The sequence below is a fragment of the Megascapheus bottae genome, chromosome 23 (genome assembly GCF_031878675.1).
Source record: "Megascapheus bottae isolate mThoBot1 chromosome 23, mThoBot2.hap1, whole genome shotgun sequence".
Classification (NCBI taxonomy): domain Eukaryota; kingdom Metazoa; phylum Chordata; class Mammalia; order Rodentia; family Geomyidae; genus Megascapheus; species Megascapheus bottae.
The window spans coordinates 17,433,243-17,460,787 of NC_143531.1; the positions used below are offsets into that span (position 1 = coordinate 17,433,243).

The 27,545-nt window shown below is 38.0% G+C and overlaps 1 protein-coding gene across 5 annotated transcripts in view; it reads right to left on the bottom strand.

Annotated features, from left to right (window-relative positions):
• Positions 1-20,773, bottom strand: part of Pdlim5 (PDZ and LIM domain 5) — a 144,163-nt gene extending 123,390 nt beyond the window's left edge. For all 5 annotated transcript variants that reach the window (XM_090356790.1, XM_090356789.1, XM_090356793.1 and 2 more), the window contains exon 1: positions 20,645-20,773. In XM_090356790.1, the coding sequence (XP_090212916.1) occupies positions 20,645-20,740 (96 nt within the window). In that variant the 5' untranslated portion in view covers positions 20,741-20,773. The remainder of the gene's footprint in view (positions 1-20,644) is intronic.
• Between the last annotated feature and the right edge of the window lie 6,772 nt (positions 20,774-27,545).

A 27,545-nucleotide genomic window follows, 5' to 3' on the forward strand; every position in this document is an offset into this window, starting at 1 on the left:
GCCTGGATGGTTGCCAACGGTAACTCTACCCAAGTCCCTGAAATCTAAAACCTGCTTTCTACCCTTACCCCATCTCCATCCAGCAGACTTAAAACAACGGTAATGCTCAAGCTTCGGAAGAGATGGAGGGCTGCGCAGCTGGTTAGATTAGACACCCAAAATCATTTGACATACTTTTCTATCTTAAAATATTAGCAGCCATACCAACCATGAGAGCTACAGCAAAATATACTTACATTGTATACACTCTGCCATGTAATGAGTGATGGAAGCATTACAAAAATATAAACTAATTCTCACAGAGACCCTAACAAATATACTACTACTACTATTTTTTTATTTTTTTTGGGGGGGGGGGGCAGTCCTGGGCTTGAGCTCAGGGCCTGAGCACTGCCCTTGGGCTTTCTCAAGTCTAGAACTCTACCACTTGAGCCTCAGCACCACTTCTGGCTTTTTTCTATGTATGTGGTACTGAGGAATTGAACCCCAGTCTTTGTGCATTCTAGGCAAGCACTCTACCACTAAGCCAAACTCCCGGCCCTACTACTATTTTTTTGACAAGGAAACTCAGTCCCAAAGAACTTTTACAAATAAAAAGACAGCAAGAGATACAGACAACAAGCTGTAACTATTAAACAATTCTTCATGCCCTACTTCCGTACAGACTATTGATTTAGATTTACTAGAAATTACTGGATAATTAATCACCTCAGGTCATAACACATAGCAAAACAGTAAAGAAACAAGGAAAATGATTCTGCCATGTATGCATAGATGTGGATATCTACTATCCAATATGAGAAGAATCAGATTCAGAGTTCAACAATTTACACTAACTAGAGTGTTATGCTCATCCATACTCAATAATCAGAGTACCTTATCCAAATTCAGAATATATGATATTTATGATATGTGTTATCTTTAGTTTAGACATGAAACAACTTTAATGGTTATTAAATCATTTAGATGGCCTGAAGGTTAATGTACATATAGATATTTATCATAATAAGTTTTAAAACAAAACTTAATTGAATTGTCAGAATTATTGAATTGGAAGATGACTTGTGCATTGTGACACACTGACTTTAAATATACAAGCTATATCGTTTTACTCAATTTAGTCAAGAAATCACATTACTCTAACTATATCAATGTCTAAGACTAAATTTTAGCTCCTACAATTTCAAGTAAACATCAATAAACACTGCCTACCTACCAATTCTTAGCTTAATGTTAAAATTTCCTTGAAAACTTTAAGAAAAAAAAACATTTAAAATGTGTTCTTAGAAACTTACAAAAAGAAATCCATGAGCTAATCATTTTGTATTGATCAAATAAAAGAGTCACATCAATCTAAGTAGTGCTTTATGTATAAGGTAATTTTTTAAGTGTGGAGTTCAGTATTTGCTGCTATTTTACTATTTTTTAAGCCATCTTAGCCATTAAGTGCAAAGTTGGTAGTGATGCACATATTCACGCTGTTGTACCCCAAATCCAGAGTTTCCCATCTGACAAAAGGGAAACTATATCTTATACAACATTCTTGATTCTTAATCCTGGTAAACACCATTCTACTTCTACTTCTTTCATACTTTCTTTTTTTTTAACTTTCCTTCTAAGGAGCACTACAACACTAATCCCAATCAAATAATAATCATCATTCTGGAGAAAAGCCAAATTTGACCATGTAAGTCGACAGTCCATTATATTTGAAAAAGCGCTGATAAAATACAATTTTTAAATTCTGTAGAAAATAATCACATTTGGGCCAGGAGTTTGGCCTAGTGGTAGAGTGCTTGCCTAACATGCACAAAGACCCAGGTTCAATTCCTCAGTACCATATACATAAAAAAAAAGCCAGAAGTGGTGCTGTGACCCAAGTGGTAGAGCTCTAGCTTTGAGAAAGCCCAAGGACAGTGCTCAGGCCCTGAGTTCAAGGCCCAGGACTGGCAAATAAATAAATAAATAAATAAATAAATAAATAAATAAATAAATAAAGTATCGCTATAAAAAAAAAGAACCACATTTGCAAAAATCAGTGTAAATATTTTAATTGTTACCAATATTGGAAAAGCATATCCTCTAGATTGGAACATTCCATTTATAGTGAATTTAGAAAGTAGCTCTCCATTAGAATAAACTCCTCCCTACTTTACACAGCAATCTTCTTTGATGAGGAAATTCCTAACATGTCTTCTTGCCTCTGCACCTCCTCTGGCCCCCCCAAAAAAAGAAAACAAAAAGGAGGGGGAAGAGTTCACTGACGTAAAAACCCAATTATGAAACTTTTAATTAGTATAACTTAGATACTGATCTAACCATAATAAAACGTAAGTCTAAAAGGAATGAATGTGTAATGGTGATAATAAAAGGAAATACTTTGGAATTACTGCCATCCTAAAGAAAATATCTCACAATTTTATTTTCATTTAAAATTTCAAGTGAGGCAAGGGGTGGGTTGGAAGAGATGGGTGAGATTGCTGAAAGGGCTGACCTTGATCAGGATACATTGTATTCATAAGCTGCTTTGTTAAGTGGAAACTCCTTTGTACAACTCATACAGATAGTAGAAATAAACAAAATTTGGTCACAGTCTATAATAGCAGCCGAGACAATTGGGCTATCATCACCAGTCCACCAGATAAAGAATGCCAGCTATAAACAAATGATGCCAAAGTTTATTAGGAAACATTCTTTAAACTAACACTTCAATTTCAAGTGTTAGCTGACAAATCTCTAAAGAATCTGAAACATTATATTTACTAATATATATCTAATGATCTACATGTCACTCTGAAAAGTACTGATGCTAAAATTTCTCCATCTCCCTTGTTGAGCTAAACCATAGACTAAAGACAAAAACTTACAGTAGGAAAAGAAACAATTTTAGGTCACCCTAATTTTTAAGTAAGCATTATTAGTGTTAGAATGCTAGCAATGAAAATAAATGAGGGTCACTACTCCAAAGAAGTCCTCATCACTAAAATAAATATTTAATCTGACCCGTGTTTTCATTTACTTTCCTCTGTATAAAAAATAATAGACTTGGGACCAGGGAGTTTGGCCTAGTGGTAGCGTGCTTGCCTAGCATGCACAAAGATCCGGGTTCGATTCCTCGGTACCACATACGTAGAAAAAAGCCGAAAATGGTGCTGAGGCTCAAGTGGTAGAGTTCTAGCCTTGAGAAAGTCCAAGGACAGTGCTCAAGCCCTGAGCTTAAGCACAGGACTGGCAATAATAATAATAATAATAATAATAATAGATATACCAATATTTACCTCTTAACCTCAAATGCTAATAACTAACAGAATACCACTACAATTTACAGAGCTTTAGATTTGAGGAAAAAAAAAATCGTTTACTATTGTAGGCATGAAATGTTCTACTCTGACTTCATGTCTCTGGTGACAATGTCATTTTATCCATTGGGCCTTATTCACTTACTTCCAACAAATTAGTAACACTCGTTGACCATTCCCCTATTGTCTTGTTTGGCCTCATACCATTTATTCACAAGCTATCTTTGATCTCTGTCTCTTCACACTCCTAAATAGAGCTCTGGAAGGGCACAGACTGCTTCATTCATGTTGTAACTCCAGATCCTAGAATGATATGAAACATTCCAAATTTTGAATGAACATTTGTATAATGAGCAAACAAATAAATGAGTGAGCAACAGTGATTCCATGGCTAATGTTCAGACTTGTGATATTTTATATTTGTAATATTCGCAGTTTATCAATGTGATCATCTACAGATCTTCTTTGTTTATAAATGATTGTAGATGGATCAAATACCCATACAACATTCAGTTGACTGGCACTGGGACAGCAGATTAGGGGTACAGAGACCTACATACAAAGGCAAATACTCATAGAATGCAACAGTATCAATAGCTAACAAGTGACTTAGCTGTTAGTCTACACTTCAGTGGTATTGTTTCTCTTTAACCAAATTTATCCTTTGCCAGAGAAGAAAGGAGTCCCCTAAAACAACTGCCTCTCATGTAAAATATAGCATATTGTGTCACATTAAAATAATTCCTAAGAAAACAATACCAAAATGAACGGTAATCACTGGGGAAAGAATGGCAAACTTAGAAGCTCTACTGGTGCTAAGCCTCATTTCAAATCTCCTTGAAAAGAGTAGATGCCAGACCATTCCTGCATCAAATACTTATTATGCAAACACTGCAAAAAGATATTTTGCAGCCAAGCAAAAGCCTGTGATCCTAGCTACTCAGGAGGCTGAGATCTGAGGATCACAGTTCAAAGCCAGCCCAGGCACAAAAATATCCATAAGGCTTTTATCTCCAATTAACCACCAGAAAACTGGAAATGGCACTGTGGCTCAAGTAATACAGCACTAACCTTGAACCAAAAAAACTCAGGGACAGCACCTAGGCCCTGAATTCAAGCCCCATGACTGACAAAAAAAAGAGAAAGAGAAAAAGATTAATGATTAGCCAGGCACCAGAGGATCACATCTTTAATCCTAACTACTCAGAAGGCTGAGATGTGAGGATCACAATTCAAAGCCAAACTCGGAAATAAAGTCTCTGACACTCTTATCTCCAATTAAGCACTTAAAAAAACAAAAGTGGAGCTGTGGCTCATTAGGTGGAGCACCAGCCTTTAGCACAAAGAGGCACAAGGTCCAGGCCCTGAGTTCAGTCCCATAACTGACAAAATAAAGGAAAGCCAGAATTAATATGAAATATCATATCAATAACTTTCAAATTTTCTTTAATTAGATATTACTAGTAAATAGTTGATGTATAATGTAACATTATGATAGCACGAATAACACTGGTGCTGTTAAGGTAACTTTAAGTGGCTGCTTACCATATATGAGGCATCTTCCTAAGAACTTTAAATGTGTTAATTTACTTAATTTTCTTAAAAATCCAATAATGTAAAACTATTTTCCCACTTAAAAGGACAAGAGCCTGGGACATGGTTAATTTGTATCTGCCCAAATATATACAATTAATAAACTGCAGGGCCAGGTTTCACATACATACATCTGCTGAAAGCTGGCACTGTAATAACTACATTCAAAGTAAATAAAATACAGTTCAAGGGGCCAGGAGCATGGCCTAGTGGTAGACTGCTTGCCTAGCATGCATGAAGCCCTGAATTCGATTCCTCAGTACCACATATACAGAAAAGGCTGGAAGTAATACTGTGACTCAAATGGTAGAGCACTAGCAGCCTTGAGAAAGCCCAAGGACACTGCACAGGCTCTGGGTTCAGGCCCCAGGATTGGCAAAATATATACATATATATATACATACATATATATATACATATATATACAGATATAGAGAGAAATCTTATAAAATCACTGTAAAAATAATCAATGAAAGCATAATGATAATATGTTATATGGTTAATCTCGACTGTCAACTTGACTGGATCAAGAAGCAACTAGAAAACTAGTAAAGCACATTTCTAGATGTGCCTGTGAAGGCATTTGCAGAAACCAACTGCACTGAATGGAACAAAACAAGGAAGAATGAGGAAGCCAGCCAGCAGACTGCAAACTCCACCCTTCCTGAAAAACTCTGTCTACTGCTACTCTCATAGCCAGCGAACTTCAGGCCATGAATCCAAGTAGATTGGATTCACAGCTGAGACTCTCCAGAATACATCCAGGCCTTCAGCCTCCAAATGTCATTGCATCGGTGTTCTAGGACTTTCAGTCTCTCAGTCCCAGGATCTGCCAGAACCTGACTCTCCTGCCTGCAGAATGTCATTGCAGGACTACCATAATCCTACAGTGTAAGGCATTCTAATAAATCACTTGTCAGAATTATATACATTATATTCTATAAATACAATTCCTTTTAAAAAAAACTAATTAGCTTTGAAAATTTATAGATGTTTGGTCATTTATTATTACATAATTCTAGTCATCTCAAGTTTTTTTAGGACTGGAAATCAATCCTATTAAATTGTTTCAAAAGTTATTAAGAAAATTGTAACAAAAGTAGCATTTGAACATGATAGGTGTGTGTGTGTAAGTTAGTCCTGGGGCTTGAAGTCAGGGCTGAGATGCTGTGACTGAGTTTTTTGCTTAAGGCTGTAACTCTACCACTTCGTCTACCATTGAACTTCCAGACAAGAATCTCGTAGACTTTCCTGCCCGGGGTTGGCTTCGACCCACAGTTCTCACATCTTAATCTCCTACCTACATAGCTAGGGCTATTGGCATATGCCAACAGCACCTGGCTTATGTTATATTATTTTGCAATATTTAATGTGATACCAGTCAGAAGTAGGTTTTTAAGCCATTACTTTACAAATATACTCCAAAACTAACAGATAAATGTATTAGTTCCCTAAACATACAAAAACATCATCTTATGAATAAAGCAGGAAGTGACATCCTTTACTATTCTGTGATGCAGGCAGCATGTCTTATCACTGGGCACCTACAGCTCTGCCAGAACAGTCGCACACTTTGTTTACTATGCTGACTTTACTGATATACTAGCCAGACCTTTTCTAGTACCAAATGACCTCTGTGAATGTTCAGAAATAAAAACTAATAAATCTTGTAATATCATTCACTAGAAACATTTATTTTAAAAATCTTAACTCTTGTATGAGTGCCTGCACCAAACAACAGGGTATACCATTCCTTTTAAACACAGGCATATATATTTTCGAATCTTCTCCAGCTCAACAAATGTTACCTAGGAAAAACTTCCTCACACTCACTTTGTCTTCAAGGCAGACTGACAAATGTGTTACTAGTATAATTTGTAAACAACCTCTGAGTGTGTATGCAACATTTCTTCATTGAAGTAGAAAAGGTCATAACATCACAAGCAAATGAAAACAGAAGCCATCTGGGAGAAAGCTGCTTCCTACAATAAAAATTAAAAAGCACAAAATAGAAAATGTAATCCATGTACAAAAATAACTATTTAAAAATATGGGTATGCTTTTCAAAACAAGTATATTAAAATGAGTATTGTACTTCCAAACAGTTACCTTAGAAGACTATACAGTTAGTCCTCTGCTCAAAATGTTTTTGGAATTCTGCCCCTGGAATTTCTCTCAAAAGCCATTTACAAAACTCATCAACAGTAGATATGGCATGATCATAATAATAATAATCTACTTATACCAGCTCAGCTCTAATCCAGAGAACCAGAATCCATCTCAAATATCCAAGTGTTTTCCTTCTCTTACCGCTAGTTATCCTCTTTGTCTCTTGTCCTGACAACTCACCAGACCTCACATCTCTCTCACAACTACACTTACCTCTTGCCTACTCCACTTCCATTATACTAGTCTCCTTTTTGTACTTTGAGAACTTATTAAGCAAATCTATCAAACTGGCTGTTCTGGCTATCTACAATGTCTTCTCCTGATTCTTCCCATCATGTATCTTTTAGTCCATGTTGCCTTCTCAATCAAAATGGCATGTGTGGACTGCCAATCTAAAGTAAACTCATACCCTTAGATCCCATCTCCCAATTTCTCTCTATTATGTCACTTTCTTGAGTTGCCCATTTATTTATTTACTTGTGAACTGCCTCTCGTTGCCTGATAAAACATTCTGTAAGCTGTAGTTACTTCTGGGTATCCTCTGTGTATTCCTTAAATCCCAGTCTAGAAATGCTACAGTGGCACTAAACAACCATGTCTTCTTCTCAATCTAATTACATGATACAGTAGTCACTGAGTATCCAGGGAGAGGGGTTCTAGGACCCATTATGTATACCAAAATCATCAAGCACTCAAGTCCCCTATTTTTAAAAAAATGGCATAGTTCTTACATATAACTTCTTACACTGTAAGTTGTGTCTAGATTCCTTGGAATGAATACAATGTAAATGCTATGTGAATAGCTGTTTCCCTATATTGTTTAAAGAATAAATAAAAGAATTTTGCACATGTTCAGTGCAGATGCAACTGTTTTTCTGATAGATCCCAACCACAGATGCAAAAGTCTCAGATGCAGAAGAACTAAGGTACATCCTTTTCTATCTGCAAGCTTCTTCCACTGTTCCATATCAAGTTGCATATGTCCTCAATAAAAAAAAAAATTCAAAAACCACTCTCAACTGGCACCAGTCCTCAGTGGTAGAGAACCTGCCAACAAAGGGAATAAGGGAGGGAGGAAGGAAGGGTGATCCTGTACACCTAAAGACTAATGTATTAAGAAAGATCGGTAAGCATGACATGCTGTTGTCTACCACCTTCAGTATAAGCCAATCCAGAGAACGTAGGTCCATTTAAGAAAGGGGGCAAAATTCTTGGTGCAGCATACTTATTTTTTCACCATCTTTTTTTTAAATATAGCAATCATATTAAAACAATGGATGAAGTTTCAATGAGTCTCAAATACCTCTTTCCCTAATTTCTTCTCATGCAGAGATCTTGATCTTTCATGCAAACAGCACATGCAAACACCTGCCCCTCTTAGGCTCTCCTAGCCTGCACATATGTCCAGACAAGCCTGAATTTTTGTACATAGAAAGGGCAGGCTAAATCACATTTTCTTTTTCTTAACAACAACAAAATGTCTAGCATGGTGGGTCAAGCTTGTAATCCTAGCTAATGGGAGCTGAGAGGCTGAAAGATGGGACCTGGCAACTGGAGGCCAGCTGGGGCAAAAAAAAAAAAAAAAAAAGAAGTAGTTTTCAAGACTTCATCTCAACCAATGACTGGGTCGGGTTAGGAAGCACAATGACTGGGTAGAGAGGAACCACCTCATCATCCCCAGTCACCCAGGAAAATTCAAGCAGGAAGAGCACAGTCAGTCCCTCTGGTCAAAACAAGACCCAATCTCAGAAATAACCAAAGTGCAAAAAGCCTAGAGGCATAACTTGCATGGCAGAATGTCTGCCTAATATGCATGAGACTGACTTCAATCCCCGGTACTGCCTCCTCACCCAAAATATAATCAACAGTAAACCAAGGGTATACTGAGGAAACAGTGAAAGTTCTACCAAGCTCTCTGCTCAGAGCAACTTTCTCATTAAACGATCACACAGAAATCAATTTCTTTACTTAATAATCACATTTCTGCACTGGTTCTAACACAACTGAGGTGGGAGGCTCCGTTCTGGGATTTCACATAAAGGGACATTTAAAAACTGCAATACTTCAAAGCCAAGCAATTGCTTCAGGGTATGAAGATGTGGAAACAATGCGAGCAAACTATGTGAAGCAATAACTACCTAGAGAATAACCACAGTGCTGTTTAAAGTGCAACCATGAAAGCAGCAATCTAACATGTGTACATACATGTACATGTGCTGTGTATGGCAGAAAAGCATGGAAGTACAAAGTTTTCTATACATGTATATAGAAAACAAATTCTGATTAACACTCAGAAAGGGCAGATGCCTTTAACATTAGTTTATCCTGGGGCATTTCTTTAAAATTGAAACCTCGATTAAAACTTTAAAAAAAGAAAACACAAAGAAACCCAAAATGCTTGCCCAGTTAACTCTCATCAATCATATACACTGACAAATCTAGAAGAATCTCAATTGCAATTCTAATTTGTCCTCTGATAGCATTAGGGTCAATAGTCACAAATCACACTGACAATTCTCATGCACAGCAATCCCCAGAAATATCATACAATGTGGGTTTTATAGTTGAGCAGAGAGGCTCATGACTTAACTAAGTATATATCATATATATATATGACATATATACATATGATATGTGTGTGTGTGTGTGTGTGTGTGTGTGTGTAATTAAAATCTAACACAGACAAAAATTGGAACTAATCTCTCTGGTCCATTCTCTTAAAAGAACTAGTCTTTTAAAATCTAATGTGCCCATTTGGGCTTTACTTTGAGGTATATGACAAAGTCATATATAAATAGTACTCTGGCAAATTTCATATTCAGTATTATACAGTATTAAAATACAGTAAGTAGCATGTAACCAGCAAGTTCTCCAAACCTTTTATTCATGAAAAAAGTGTTTATAGCATCATAAATATAACTTAAGCCTATTATTAAAACTGCCATTTACTTCTAAAATACAATACTTGACTCATGGCAACTCAACTCTGAGAGACTAATAAAAGAGACTGTGTTTGGGGATAAAAGAAGACTGTCACATTACTTAGTGGATGGCAATTCAGAATCTAAGTAACTTAGCCTTAACTTTTTTGCTGCAATGATATAAGTATCATCAACTCTATAATAAAAAGAACCTTTCAAATAATTTGTTTAAAGACTTAAAACCTACATATGGTTCTCAAATAGCAATATAAAACATAGAATGCAAAAAAAGATGTAGAAGAAGTACTTAGAATTTTTTAAATATAAATACTGAGTCCCTAAATACCTGAAACTCAAACTCAAGGGAAAAAGTCCCAGAATACTTTCAAATCTTACTGATGATTTGGATAACTCATCTGGAAACTAGTTCTAATTTTGTTTTACTAATCTCAGTTATTCCATATATACAATCCTTTGACTCTACAGCCCCTACTCTCTTACAAATACACACAAACGTAGCCATCACTCTTAGTGAAGGCTATCATCTATTCTTAGAAAACATTAGAAAAGCTAAAAGCATTAGTACTTCTTAATTCAATTTGTTTCAATTCATGAGCCTAACACCAATTATTACCTGTGTTATTTAGGGCATGTAACTTTCCTGCTCTCCATTACTTTATCTATAAATTGGAGATTCAAAGTCAAGAAACTTCCCAAAGGGGCTGTTATAAGGTTTGGATCATCAAACATGTGCAAAACATCTAGAACAAAACATAGACAATAACAAAGTCTTAATAAATTTTTATCATGATTATTTACATAAAGGAGATCCTTATGAGTTAGAAGAATCAAATATTGTGAAGAGTACCTGGCATAGAAGGATTTGTTGTACGATAAGAAACAAAAGTATTAAGCAAAAAGACTGAAGAGCTCTAGTAATTAAAGTTACCATTTTGAATCATAAACTCAACTGTATCACTTAAGATCCAATTATATACAAGCTGGATGTCAAGCAGAGCAGTTAAGCAAATGACAAAAACTCTTGTAGTTCTTAAATAAAACAGGAGTGTACTAAATGGAGGATTCTAAAATTCTTGCCTGGGCAAGATGTCAGTCTGATGATAAGGAACCAAACTAAGAGGAAATGAAAGACAAAAGAAAAGCCTTATGTAAATTTTGGAAATGCCCTTTCTGCTGAAATATTAAAGTATCACTCTGAAAACTAAATACCAAATAACTGGAATGTTCTAAAATGGATAGAGCTACAAGTAAATACAACAGAAATGCCTAGTATAAGAAGATTTATTTAGTATAGGATATTTGAAAGTTAGTGGAGCAAAGAGACTTCAAGAGAATGGTCAACATAATGGAAATTATATCTATATAACACTGTCATCCATAGGGAAACAGTTTTGCTATTTCATGTGCTCTTGCCATGAGATGTTGGTGGTCTCCAACCAGAAGCCTCAACGCAAACCAGTCCACCAACCCATGACTTGAAATTTGTGAAAACTGTGAGCCAAAATAAACTTTTTCTCTAGAAGCTGATTATTTCAGCTGTTTGTTACAGTAACAGAAAGTTTCCCAAATAAACTGAATCACAACCTTAAATCTCTGGGCAAAAGCAATGATAAATGGCATTAAACTGCTAGCATCACTGAAGTAACTACTCATCTTTCTGGTAAATAGAACTGGGTTGATTCTGAAATGGCAAGTTCTAACGTAGTACAAAATTCCTCATCATACTTAAAAAGTGACAGCAATCCACTGGAAGGAAATTCCTCCTTTCTCTTCCTATTGATAAAACACAAACATCCTTGGTATCATTCCACTTTCTTGTTACCTTGTTTATCAACACATATACTTCACTATTTATATCCAACTACAATGAAGAACTATATTGTGGCACACACTGGCAAGGCCTCCACGCTGCCCGGCTTACAAAATGAACAGCACTCTATAAGGCTATTCAACTTCCGTTAAGTTTCTCTTGCTAATAAATGTAGACAATAAAAACACAGTAAGTTTCATAAAAGACAATTTACTGTACCCCACAACCAGACTGAACACTGCATAATAGCCAACTGCTACTCATATCACATAACGATCGAGGGAAGAGTGGGATTCAAGACCATATGAAACGAGGCTACTGAAGAAATTCCAAAGGCCGGGGCCGGGAGTTTGGCCTAGTGGTTAAAGTGCTTGCCTAGCATGCATGAAGACCCAGGTTTGATTCCTCGGTACCACATACATAGAAAAAAGCCGGAAGTGGTGTTGAGGCTCAAGCAGAAGAGCTCTAGCCTTGAGAAAATCCAAGGACAGTGCTCAGGCCCTGAGCTCAAGCTTAGGACTGGCAAAAAAAAAAAGGTAGAAAAGAAATTCCAAAGGTAACAACCTTGAATCTATTAAGTGTGATTTGCTTAATTTTTCTAACAGTCTACAGCAACACCATTTCTTCAAAGCTGTGTATGGTCATATATTTCTGTAATCATAGCACTTGAGTGTCTGTAGTAAGATGACAGCAAAAAACAAGGTCAGCAAAGGCTACATAAAGTTTCAAAAAACAAGAGCTCTAGATGGAGATCAAAGAAATAGCATCCTTCAGAAATAGCATCATCTAAAGAAGTACATTTTTATTTCATTTGTTTCCTTGTAAAATAAACAATGAACCTCTTTAAAACATAGAAAATCCTTAGTAGAGACTTGTAATTAAACCTTGTAATAGGGAGGCAGGTGGAAATATGCCCATCTGATTGGAAAACTGCAAAGTCTGCTGAAACTCCCTCTAGCACAAGTATGAGGAAACAGGCACTCTCTGTAGGCAACAGAATCTCTAGAGAAATCTGGCAATGTCAATCACAACTACAAATATGGGCCACCCTTTGAATCAGCAATACATACATACTTGTGTAAATATGAGCACATGCATACAAAGATGACACTGCAAGATCAGAGAAAGCACAAAAGTAGAAAGAACCTAACCATCCATCAATAGGTAGTTACACAAGTTATGACAAATCCAAATACAATGAAACTATGAAAAACATGAAGATAAATTTACTGTTAAGAGAACAAAAAGTAGGATTTTTTTTTCTAAGAAGAATAGTATGTGTGCTAAGAGAACAATAAGGAACAGAGTTTGTTTTGGTTTGTTTTTTTGGTCAGTAGTGGGGCTTGAAATCAGGGCCTGGGAACTGTCACTAAGCTCCTTTAGCTCAAGGGCTAGTGCTCTACTGTACCACTTCTGGTTTTCAGGTGGTTAACGGGAGATAAGAGTCTCATAGACCTTCCTGCCCCAGACTGGCTTTGAACTGAGATCCTCCCATCTGATTCAATCCTCAGAGGAAAGCTTATTATCATATTTCACATGCTATTAATCAAGTTTTATTTTCTCAAGTTTGTTTTGTCAAGTTCATAGTACACATTCAATATTTTTTGCCTCTTAGAAACTGAAATACAGACGTAAGTCTCACCTGCCAAAGCTGAAACACAATAATCACCTGTAAAACACCCAAGGAACAAACCCTTTTTTGTCTACATGTCTGCTTCTAGATTGATGAAATCATATTAGATTTCTCCTTCATGCAGTTGTAATTGGGGAAAAGGATATGACTGGTCCTGAGGCTATGGGACTGTGGGTAAACAGGATGCAAACAAGATGTCATGGAAAATGACATCCCATGTGTACTCATGCATCCTGAATGAGAACCACCATAAAAGCAAGCTTCTTTTTTCCTGAAGGTCTCAAAAACAAGTCCACCCAGTATACAGAAAGATCATCTGAGGCAACTTTGACAGCAATCACAAAATAAAACCAGTCTTCTTTTTTTTGGGGGGGGGAGGGGAAATATGACAGAAAAGAGTCCCGGTCTATATAGGTGCAACTAGAATTAACTCATCAGCAAGTGAGTAATTATATGGCTCTCTTCTTTACTTAGGTCTACCATGTTATTCTTACTTCAATCAAACTCTATGGTACTTTTCCTTCATAAGATACAAAAATCATGTCTACTAGTAAAATTCCTCTTTTGGAAAGAGGAATTTGGGAGCCAGGAGTTTGGCCTAGTGGTAGAGTGCTTGCCTCGCAAGGACAAAGACCTGGGTTCCATCCCCAGGTACCACATATGTAGAAAAAAGCCAGAAGCGGTAATGTGGCTCAAGTGGTAGAGCTCTAGTCTTGAGAAAAACCCAAGGACAGTGGTTAGGCCCTGAGCTCAAGCCCAGGACTACCAAAAAAAAAAAAGAGAGAGAGAGAGAGAAATTTGTGCTCAGAGTTTGGCCTAGTGGTAGAATGCTTGCCTAGCATGAATGAAGACCCAGGTTCAATTCCTCAGTACCAGAAAAAATCAGAAGTGGTGCTGTGGCTCAAGTGGTAGAGCTCTACCCTTAAGAAAAGCCCAAAAACAGTGCTTAGACCCTAAGTTCAAGCCCCAGGACTGGCAAAATTTTTAAAAGAGAGATAAATTTGTTTAAAAGAATAAAATAGGTAAGTCCAATGTAACTGTAACCTCTCTATACATCACCCCATCAATAAAATCCAATAAAAAAAGTCCTCAAAAGATGAAGACTTATCTATATTAGTGGAAGATAAATTTCTTAAAACATTTTTTTATTTTGTTTTTTTTAATTTTTTTATTTTTTATTGTAATTAATAAAAGGGTTACATGATATTTGCCAGATAGAAGGTGCATTAATTCACATACATTGATACCCTTTCACATGTCTTGGTACCCATTACCCTCCCCCCCCCCGTCTTGGTTTTCCCCCCTTCCCTATCAAATTTCAAATAACCAAATATAAATAAATTCAATATATCAGATAACCAAGTGAGATACTGTAACAATATGAGATACCCAAGGGACAGCAAAGGAGATGAGAGATAACATAGTACATTAAGGACAAGTTATTCGTTATATGGCTTTTTTAAAACATTTTTTAAAGTAAAGCTTTTTTTGTAATACTTCTATCTTTGTTTCTTTACAAATATCAGGCCAGAAAAATACCTTCAGAATGTTTGTGAAATTCTTAACACTTATGACCATGAAGATAGGAAGTGATCACATAGGGAAAAGCGAGCCTCAGAGCCCTACAAAAAAGTCAATTGCTGTTTTAAAGGCAGAGGAAAGACACATGTGAAATATACATTATGTGGTTGCATAAACTAAATTAACTTTCTAACTTGGCATAATGACAGAGAAAGCTGGGAGGGAAAGTAAAAGAAAATACTCAACAGCTTACAACCAACAATGGGCCCATTTATTCAAGGTAGGACAGTTCTCCCATTACAGCTTCACAGGACTGTCTTTCTGTCTGTCCTCCAGGAAGAGAATTGCAGCTGCCATGTCTGGACAATCACTCAGCTATATTCACAGTGACAGTAAGACCCAAGCATTGGTAAGCAAAGTCTTCACTCTGCACCAAAAGCTAGCAGTGAGAAAGTTGGTGTGGAGACTCTCAAATTCAATTGCATTGAAACCTTCTGAAGGAAGCAAATTCCCACAAATACAAAAGATTTATGCCCACTAAAGCTAAGAAAGATTAGTATGTCTGTCATTTCATCAAATACTGCCATGTAGCAGATCTTATAACACGATCTGTACTGTGGTACTATAGTAAATTCTTTACTACCCAACCTTTGTATTCTTCAGTACTTCGTATCTTCTTCAGCAGCTTCTAGGAAGTAATCCTATAACCACTGAACAGATGAATTAACAAGCCAAGTGTTTTACAATTCTGTCGTTTTCTTTTACTCCCAAACAAGATTCCACAAGAAAATGGAAATAAATTTCTGCTGCTTTTCAAATCCAAATAAAATTTTGTCTTAACTCGTTAAAAATCTATCCTCTTCTGAGAATCAAAGTCATTATTTGAGTATTTAAAAATTCCATCTCATTCTTACCTGCTATAAAAAAAAATTCCCAAAATGTGTTTACAAAGAACTCAGAGATCATTTTTGGGAACTACAAATACTGACAGTAAAAATAATAATAATAATAATAATAATAATAAAACTCTAATGTTATAGATCAGAAAATAACACACAGCCAAGAGAATTACATCTTGATGGTGTTGAATTTTCAAGATGTTACTCACAACTATATAATCCTTCTTGTAATTCCATCATGAGGAATACCAACTTGACAGAATATGGCCTAGAATTGTGCAACAAGTCTCCTATTTCCTCTTGTAAAATATACTGGCCTAGACCAAGAACCCACATTGCTACAATGAAAGCCCACATTCCAGGGCTCCAGGGCAATTCCCATAAACACAGGGTCATAACAAGAGCCTGCAAAATCCTGTAGCCAGCACTCCTTTTTAAGGATGGAACCTGAAGACAATGACATGTGACCAAGCAGTTTTAGTAATCTGAGGACCTTTTATAAAAATAGCAGGAATTGTCAATCCTATCTCAGAAATCCAGAGACAAAATGCTATATAAATTTCATACAATATAAATGATAAACAACTGTGAATGAAGTTTTATACTTTTTGATTATTTATGAAACAAGTCATATTTAGCAAATTATATGCCAGCACAACAAAAACTCAAGAAGATAGTATATTCAAGTGGCTTATTTTTCTCAAATACAATTTGATATGTCAGACTTCCAAAGTTATAAAGGAATAACAAATGGCCTTTTGAGGCTCAACAAAGTATAGATGGGAAAAAAGTATACTTCTGAACTCTAAATAATAAATATAAATAAATAAATAATAAAGATGAAGATGCCTCACTAAGCATAAGCTTGTTTATTTTTCAATTATAAGCAAAAACATCTGCTTTGTCCACTACAACTACAAGAGATTTAATGTTTCGAGTCTCCAGATCATTTTTCATTTAATTTTATATTATTATAAAGGCAAAAATTGAGAGATGACTGTGTGCCAAACCTTGCTAACAATTTCATATGCATCATTAAAGCAAGGGAATTATTAAATTACATGTTTTAAGACACTTTTTAATTGCTTCTTAATACTATTAATTGAAAGAACTGATGATGACTGCAAAATATCCCAGTAATTATACATTGCTAAAACAGAATAAGTACAACCAGAGAACTAATTAAAATGGGAGTGAGTTTAACATTTATAACATTAATAATCTCACCACAATATAAATTCGTGATTAGGTACAACTCTTCATGAGGCAATATGACTAGGCATGTTGAAACTGAACCACACAAGGGGTTAAAAATAACTATAATGAAAGGGCAACAGCTAGATCCAATTGAGCTAACATTCCCTCTGCTCCTCCCCCTCCCCTACCCATCCTCTCTGGCCCAGAGTGAATTGCATGCTCTACTGCACAAGGCCCAAAAAGGTCACAGTGGATGGCAGAGACTTTTGTAAGAGAACAGAAATAACTCAGCAGCTTGTTACCACAGTCTCTTTTAATCAGTGCGTTCAAAACCCTTTAATTAGCACTCTGTCTACACAAGGAAAGCATTTCTGGGTGCCAGGGGAGGGCACAGATATATGTACACAGTGTTCCCTTGTATCTGCATCACACATAGAGCTTGTACCTCAAATCGTCTGCCAGGAAATTGAAACACATAAAATTTTTTAAAGGCATGATGCCATATAATTTACATATGCCATTTACATCTCCATTACTGAACCACAAAGTAATGACGAAGTTTATTTCACTTAGTGTTCATCTGTCGTTCTTTTTTCAGCCAAAACTGAAGTATTTTAAATGAAGCAACAACTTTCTCTAGTCAATTAATTAATGTAGAAAACTACTAACATAAAACTAGGACAATATTTTGTCCTCGTAACAGACTTAATCTAGAAGAAAAGCACTGCCTCACTCAAACAGCAATAACTCCTAGCATACATTTCATACAGATACCATATATACAAAATTTCACCCAAGCACTGAAAGGTCTTAAAACTAGCAGGCTGGATTATTTACATTTCCTTGCAAAATCTGATTAAAACTGGAATCAAGACAGAAATTGGTGAGAAATCAAAGATAACAAATCCACGGCCAAGAAACAATGGAAAATACATTAGTAAAAGGAGATTTGTAGTATTTTAACAGGGATATACAAGTGTTAAAAATTTATCTGTAGGGGCCTGGAGTTTGGCCTGGTGGTAGAGTGTTTGCCTAGCATCCACGAAGACACGGATCCTATTCCTCTGTACCACATACACAGAAAAAAAGCTGGAAGTGGTGCTGAGGCTCAGTGGTAGAGCTCTAGTCTTGAGAAAGTGCAAGGACAGTGCGCAGGCTCTGAGCTCAAGCCCAGGACTGGGGGAAAAAAAGCTACCTTTAATCTTTCAGTATATATATATATATATATATATATATGTGTGTGTGTGTGTGTGTGTGTGTGTGTGTGTGTGTGTATTTATTTATTTATATATACCATAAAATTCAGAATATGCATGTATGTAGAAATAAAAAAACTAATCTTTTTTTGAGGGGAGGAAAAGGGAGGCGTAGGAGTGCTGGTCCTGGGGCTAAAATTCAGGGCTTGGATGTTGTCCTTAGCTTTTTCACTCAAGTTTAGTGATCTACTACTAGAGCTCCACTTCTGGCTTTTTGGTGGTTAATTTAGAGATAAGAATCTTATGGACTCTTACAGCTTTGAACTGAAATCCTAAGATCTCAGCCCCCAGAATTGCTAAGATTACAGATATAAGCTACTGGTGCTATGCTAAACTAGTGTGTGTGTGTGTGTGTGTGTGTGTGTGTGTAGCCTAACTACACTCAAGTCAAAGTGGATTGCTAAGGGATCAGCACAGAGCAACTGCTAAAAGCCAGTTCTTCCACACCAGGCCTGCTGTTGCACAAGTGTTATACAATATGAACACTACTATTTTACAGACTAGCATGAGAATTAAGATACATTTACAACACTTGGCAAAAATCCAGGTTTCTTGGAAAATCAGGGACTAAAGTAGAAGGAACGTTAAGTTGGTATTTTCATACATCTTTGACAAAGGTGTAAACTGACAAGTTATCAAAATGACCTATATATTCATAAATGCCTATGAATTCACATTACGTAGTATTTATTATAGCACTGTCTGTACTAGCAATATAGGAAACAAAAACAAATGCCTTCCAGTGGGAAACTGGTTAAATAAACTTTACTTCCAAAACAAGAGCCTCCTTATGTCCTACTAGAAAAAGTTCTCCATGGCAAATTGTTGAGAAAAAAAAAAGCAAAGTATGAAACTGTATGTATATAATAAGCTACTACTGAGTAAAAGAATAGAAATATGTATCTAGGAGAAGAAAGGCTTTAGAAATTCAACATTAAATTTACCAACGAAACATACAACTAAGAAACAGTAACTGTTTAGCAAGGTACCAATGTCTTACAGATATAATCCCTAGCTATGCTGGAGTCTGACACCTGAGAATAAAGGAGTAAAATCAACCCAGGCAAAAAATTCCATGAGACTCTTTTCTCCAATTAAACAGCAAAAATCTGGATGTGGTTCAAGTGGTAAAGCGCCAGTCTTGAGCAAAAAGTCCAAATGAGAGCATTGAGGCCAGTACTGGGGCTTGCACTCCTACACCCACCCACGAATACATGTGCATGCACGCACACGTGCACCACACACCAAGAAATAGTAAATATGTTTAAACTGACTTAAGTATTATATATCGTATACATATATCAAAATATTACATGATAACCATTACTATACACAGTTCAGAATTTTAATACCAGAAATTCAACTTTGTCTAATATAAAAAAGAAAAATTTACTCTAGGAAGCTATCAATTAATTAAATGTAACACTTAGCCACTGGTGATGAGCGAGACAGTGCCTGTTATGCCAAACAGAAACAAATGGAAGCTATCATAATTCACATCAGTATGATCACAATTATGAATATTCTCAAAACACATACACAGAATACATTTAACTAAATTCATAATGAGGTAAACAGTCAAATCTAATTATTACAGGTAATCTTGGAAATCTAAGCCCTTCTTCGTGTTCTTTCCAAAAGCAAATCACTTTTGGCCATTTCACTATTGCCTCCTACCTCTACTGAAAAGTGAGCTGAGAAAATAATACCAAAAACTCTTTATTCAATTATGATAAACAATCTTTTTTTTTTTTTTCCCCAGTCCTGGGGCTTGGACTCAGTGCCTGAGCACTGTCCTTAGGCAATCCTCAAGGCTAGCACTCTACCACTTGAACACCATTTCTGGCTTTCTCTGTGTATGTGGTATCCAGGAATAAAACCTGGGTCTTCCTGCACACTAGGCAAGCACTCTACCACTAGGCCATGCTCCTGGCCCCAATAAACAATCTTAAAAAGGTAGCTTTGGGAGTTGAAAAGCACCACTCAAATACTGTACTGCAATAGAATATATATGAAACAAGTTAGAAGAAAACACCCAAGTTAGAGGCAGTTCAAATTAAAATCTGCTTCTCAATTAACTGCTTTTTCTATTTTATTTTTGTTAATATGGAAAGGGATGAAAATAAGCAGAAGTGAAACCAAAAATTATCCTGGCTTAAGTCTCCCACCCCCATTCTTTACTGGATAACTACGTTTGCTGTGAACAAACCCCACAAGTGTTGTAAGCATAGACAGGTCAATAAAGAATTCAGAGATCCAGCGCTAAATTTTCCAGAACCAAATATTGTATTAACATCTGCAGGAAAATCTGGATAGTTTCCTTACACTGGAGATTGTCAGAGGCATGTTGAAATCCTTGCCACCTTGCAACCGGAACCCCCATGGAGCTGGGCCAACCAAGGACACACTGTAGTTGCTCATGGTTCTAATGGCTCAAAGTCCAGTGATAGAAGATCAGACTGTGAAAGAAAATCAGATGGTTAACAAAAATGTGTATTTTAAGCCCAATTAAATATCGAAATATATTTACTATAAAGCCAACTAAATCAGAAGTGAAGCTGTGGCCCAAGGGGTAGGGCAGTAGCCTCGAGCTGAAGAGCTCAGGGACAAGGCCCAGGCCCAGAGTTCAAACCCCACAACTGACTGACCAAAAAAAAAAAAAAAAAAAAGCCAACTAAATCATGATTAGAATTTGGGTATGAGATAAAGGGATAGAAGAAATAAGTCTAAATTCTTCATTAATTTCACCCAAAGGAACCTACAGCCAGGCGCTCAAGTGATTCAGTTTTGTAAGCTCACCTACTTGGTAAACTGAAAATAGGAAGATGGAAGTTCATAAGATTCGTGGCAGGCAGCTGTAATCCTAGCTACATGGGAGGTGAATCATGGTTCCAACTTCAAAACAAAAGTCAAACAAAACTCCATCTCAACAAAAAGAAGTTGGGAGTGGTAGCACATGACTCGTTCCAGGACAGAAGTCTATGTAAGTACCCTAACAGCAATCAAGACCCTATCTTAAACAACCAATGTTAAAAAAAAAAAAAGAAAAAAAAAAAAAGACCAAAGGTGTGGCTCAGTGCCACAGCACCTGCCTAGCAAGCAGGTAGTTCAAAACCCAGTACTAGAATATATGAGCTAGTAAATACATAGTTTTTAGACCCGTGCCCATTTCTACAGTTTAAAAGTTCTGTATCTGAATTAACTTCTAGGTACTTGACAAGTTTTGCAACTTGCTACAATACAATCATGTAGCTCTTTTTCATTTGAATTTTAATTGAATTCACACTTTACTGGAGATCAAATTTAGAGCCTTTGTATTCCAGGCAAGCACTATAACCACTGAAAGACACTCCAAGCCCAAAACAAGATTTCATTCCAGCTGTAATTCAAAATGATTTTCCCTTTTCCTCACCTCACGTATTCTTTTCCCTGAAGTTGGCAGGAGGTCTGCAATTCCATTTACTTAAATTCTAGGTTACTCTAACATATGAAAGGAGCAGAAATTCAGTAGACAACCAGTCATGTTTTCTAAATACTAAATCCTTTAAAAATGGAAAGTGGTCTCTTAGTACACCTAGTTGTTCTCTCCAATTATAAAACCTAATTTGTCTTTTCTCATATGGACATATGGTACTTTTCACACATAAGGGCATATTTACTTTTCCTTCAGGTAAGTAAAGATAGGCAATAATTTAGAACAGGTTTATTTTTAGTTGTAATTGTTTTGTTTTGTTTTATAGATACAAATCATCAAGAACAGGATAATCAACCTTTACTAGCAGATATGGAAGTGATGACCAAAAATGGCAAAAATACAAGATTAGCCTTAATTCATGGGACTGAATTGCAACTTCCACAAGCAGTGCTCCAGCACTGCTTTCTTTGCTGCTCATGTGCTCACAATGACTAGATAGTAGTACTGTTAAATAATTTTCAAAAGGAAAACAAAGTCTGATTTGGAATTTTTCATTCATTGCTATAGTGATAGAAGACATTGGAAGTAAAAAAAACTTTTTTAAAATACTGAGAAACCTAATAGTTTCTTCTTCATGGAAAAAGGAAAAGAGGTTTTTTCTTCTTTATGATAACTATAATCTTGTAATTTTTTTACAAGTCACTTTTTAAAGCGAAGTTGTTAAGACCCAATTCCTTAGAAAATGCAACCTATTAAACCAAATCACTGCCTTATTTAAATGTTTCATATTGCTTTTGTATTTTAACCCATTAAAATTTTCTGTCCCATCATACCAAATTAATACCAGCTGATATGGCTGTGGATATCCTTAAACACTGCCTCTCCAAAGAGGAAATATTTTAAGACTACTCCTCAGAAAAAATTAGTTAAGGGATAAGGTGAGCTGCATCTACTCAGAAAATTAATCATCTTTTCCAAAAGCATGGAATAACATTGAATTACTAGGCAGTACCATATTAGTGTTGAACTGACTGACATAGACCACTAGGAAAAGACCCTAAGAATGGGCCAGAAGTCATATCGATACAGGACAAAAACAAATAGTGGGGGGTTACCAAGAAGCTACAAATATTACAACTGTTCTCTGCTATAAAATAGTTGGTGAAGTCAATATTAATATACAACATAAATCAGAAATGTATAAAACCAACTGATATTTCACAAGCTATGATCTTTTAAAAAAAAAAAAAAACTTTAACTGCTGACAAGAGAAGAATGTGAAATTTAAACTCAGCTCTCTTTGGTCTCAACCTTCCCTACAAGAAAATGCATTCCATCTATGTATCCACGTATACATAAGTAATTCTCTTTACAGATATTCTAACATCTCCCACTGTCACTAAAATTCCTAGCACTGGAGCAGAAAAAAAAAATGACACCTCACAGCCACATAACCAATCAAGTCACTTCTTTTCTACTCTGTTGGCTTCACTTGGAATTCATTTGTCTTAAAAATATTCTGATACCAAAGCAATGGCAATATTATTATTGGCCTTTTGTAGGTATCCTCCATCTGGGCATTAGTGCCTTCCTAAAATACGAAGCAGGCAGGAAATCGCAGCTTATTTCACTCTCAGATATGTAGATGATGTTGGAATTTCTGTATAGGACTGGCTTTTCTTTGGCGGAAAGTCTTACAAATAACTGCTTTGGGTCTTACACTGCTGGAGAGGGAGTTTACTTATTTTTCCCATCAGCTTCATTGAAATGGAGGTAGAGGAGAGGAAGCTCATGAAGAACTACAGGGTGACATTAAAAAGGAATATTTTAAGGCTGTGGTTCAAGTGGGTAGAACGCTAGCTAACACTGAACAAAAAACGCTCAGGGCCAGAACCCAGGCCCTGAGTTCAAGTCCCATAATAGGCACCCCCCCCCTCCAAAAACAAAAAAGTTATCTCGAAATTCCCTTCCTTCGCCCTTTTGCGATACAACTGGGGTGGAGCAGAGGAACTGAAGCCACCAGCCCTGGACGAAGGCAGCTGAAGAGCCAGTTTCCCAGCTGAAGGTTCACGCCTAGCACTCGTTGGCCAAATAAGGCTGTGGGAGCCGGCTGTTTCCGTGGCAGGCGGGTTCAGGCGTCCTCCGGTCAGGAAGGCGGATTCGGGATAGGATCTGGTGATCACACACCCTAGACCTGCCCTGCCCCGGCACAACCTCAGCTTTCCGCGCCCAGTTAGTTTTACTTTGGCCCCCGCCACCCTCCCCCCCCCCCGCCGCTTCCCCTCCCTCTCCTCCACCCGCTACTCACTTATTGCCAAACTCCCCAACAGGGACCCAAGCAAGGCATCAAGGTGGTGCCCCAGCCCGAAGGAAGAGTAGCTTTTTTTGTTTTTTTCCTTTAACCCCCCCCACCCCCGACCCAGTGCGTTTTATTTCTGCGCGCAGGAGCCGTGTGCAACGCACAGGTTGCACAATTGCTCACATTTGGGGAGGGGAAGGGGAACGGAGGGGGAGGTTGGGGAGGGGGGTTCCCACGAGGAGAGCAAACACAACCTCTACCCGGGACCGGGGTGTCCTGGATGCCGGGGGGCCGGCCGGGTGGGGTGCGGACGGGACCCCTGGAGCCTCTCAGTACCGCCCCCCCCCACACACACACGTCCCGGCACCCGCGCATGCACCCCAAGTCCGGTGCGCGCTCGGCCGTGGCCGGCTCCGGCGGCGAGGACTACCGGGGACTCGCCGGTCCCCCTCACGCCCACTCCCGCGCTCCCGGCCCCGGCTTCCTGCCGGACTCCGGGCCGCGGTCCCCGCCTCCGCCGCCCCCGCCTCCGCCGCCCGGCGCCGCGCGCACCTGAGGAGCCACCGCGCGCCGGGCGCACCCGGTCCCGCAGACGCCCCGCGCGGCGGGGCGGCGCAGAGCGCCCGCTTCTCTCCCTTCTCCCCTGTGGAAAGGAAAACGACACCGCTTTCCCCAGCGGGCGGCCGGCCACTTACTCACTCACTCACCTCCGCAGCGGCGCGGGGCAGCCTCCGCCTCGGACCAGCGCTGACAAGTGACTCGCCCGGCTGGCGCGGTCCCTAAGGCCTTCGGAGAACTTCCGCCTCCCTCACTGCCCGCCACTCCCCATAGGAGGAAGAAACGCCCCTCTACGCTTGGCCACGCCCCTCCATACTCGACCACGCCCCTTTCCTGGGACGCTCCCCTTGGTCTGGCCACGCCCTCCTCCGCGTCTAGCCACGCCTCTCCTGGGGCCAGGCCTAGATGGTTAACTAGAAGCTAAGCTCTCAGGCTTGCTGGGGCCCGCTGGAAACTGCGTGGGAAAAACTTTAGCTCTGTGGAGTTTCGGTGGGAGTAGTCTTAGAGGGATTCCCAATGGCACCTGGCGAAGACCTTGCCTTTCACTTATTTTGTACTTGGGTGCATTTCTCTCCCTCAGAAAGTTGGCTGGCAAATCATTGTTCTGATTAAAAATAGAAAGGGACTTTGGATAAATCCCTGACAATGCAAGCTGAAGGGCTACTGCCTGGGTTTTTATTTATTTATCTATTTATTGTGAGAGAGCTTTATAAACTCTTGAGAAGTGTAAACCCTGACGTTCACTTGTCAGGAAGGTGAAAATCGCCTGTCTTAATATGTAGAGGGTAAATCTGTCATCACACCAAAAGACCGTGATAGCAAATGACAGCCAAAGTTGCTATATCCTCAGCTTCTTTTTCTAAGCCCAATCCATAGCTCATTTCCTCGCTTCTGTAAAGTTACTTGAATGAGCAGGAGGAATTTACTCATGAGCAAATATGAAGAATGATCAGTGAATACACAAAAAGTGACTTGCCATCTATCTTACATTTTGAAACCCTCCTGTATAACCAATGTAAGTTAATAGAAAAGAAAATATCCCCTCCCCCAAAAAGAAAAAAAAAACGTAGAAACTATTTGCAAATAACTTCTTGCATGCTAGGCAGTGCTGAAATCCTTTCAGCAAAAGGAGGGTCAATCATCTCAATTTTTAGATAAGAAAAGCAAAATTGCAAGGGATTGAAATTTTAGGATATGATCAGTGCTAAGCTTAACCTTGTAAATTACAACTTGCTTCCCCACTGTTTGTTGCTGCTAAGTAAATGGAGCCTTCATCAAGGAAAATTCATCAAAGACAGCAAAAACAATAGGATATCTATGGAAGAATAAGCATGTGGGGATGAGCCTGGAGAGAGTGAACAGTCTGATGTCTCCAACTGTCTTAGTCCTCATTGCAAGTTTCCCTTTGAACCTCCTCTTGCTGCTCCACTGCAAAGAGGTAAAGAGGAAATGAGCCAAACTTAGGCATCTTCCTTAGGTTCATACTTATCAGAGTATCCTCTAAGACACTACCTGTAATAAAAAAGACACAGACAACTTGTGAGAGTTAGTTTCCTGGGTCCCATTCAGACCTGTAATCAATCCTTGGATGTAGGCCCCAGCCTTTCAAACAAGCATTTCTTCCCAGGCCTCCAAGTAATTATTAAACTGCTGTGTTTAAAAACTACTTCTCTAGACATATCCCTTTGTCTTGTTTACGGAGTGAGGGAATTGAGACCTAGAAGTACTAAGTAGTAGCAACTTACCTCAGTTTACTCTTCTTCAATGAAATTATAATAATAAATAAGCCTGGGAGGTTATCATAAGGATCTAGACTATACAGTCATCATCAGTATTCTTCTTGGAATCAATTCCAGGATTCTTTCAAATGCCAAAATTCTACTGGCCCTCATGTAAGATAGTGGTTCACACATATCCTTCCGTGTGCTTTAAGTCGCTTCTACGTTGCCTTCCTTATATGATATAAAGGGTGATGTTCATAATTATACTGTATTCTAGGGAAATGATTTCTCAAAATAAGTCTGCACATGATCAGTGTAGCTGATTTTATTTTTCTATTCTTTATTTCTACTGGTTTTCATCCTTCCTTAGTCTTCTAATATAATGCTTCAGGACTAGAGAGCTCACGACATGGATAAACAATCACAAAGCAGGTTGGCAACCAAGGAGATGTGAAGTGGCAGCTCCTAACCAACTGATAGAATTTATGTATCATTAAAGTCAGAAGAATGTATCATAAAAGTCAAAGAGGGAACATTAGCATTGTGGTTTTAATCCAGCCTCTGTGGGAAAATCCCCATGAAACCTTTATATCCAGTTAACCACCAGAAAACCAGAAGTGGAGCTGTGGTTCAAAGTGGTAGCATGCTAGCCTTGAATAAAAAAGCTCAGGGAGGGCCAGGAGTTTGGCCTAGTGGTAGAGTGCTTGCCTAGCATGCACGAAGACCCGGTTTGATTCCTCGGCACCACATACATAGAAAAAAAAAGCCAGAAGTGGTGCTGAAGCTCCAGTGTAGAGCTCTAGCCTTGAGAAAGTCCAAGGACAGTGCTCAGGCCCTGAGCTCAAGCCCAGGAGTGGCAAAAAAAAAAAAAAAAAAGCTCAGGGACAGCACCCAGGCCCTGAATTCAAGGCCCATAGCTGGATGGGGGGGTGGCGGAAACCTCTTCATCAACACACTATGATTTGGTAGATTTGGTAACTGTCTATCCTAAAAACAGAAGACAGCAGATAAAATCATATAAAAACTACTATACCAATGAAATTTACAGAAAAATAAGGTAAGGTAAATGTTGGGATGCTAATAGAAATGAGTAAAGACGAAATTCTTAAATCAGTTCCAGTAGGGTACAGACCATAACTTATTTTATAATGAATTGTTACTGGGGTCATTCTGAAGCTCATGTTTTTCATGACCAATATTTATGAAATAGCTAACTATGGTTTGGAGGATACT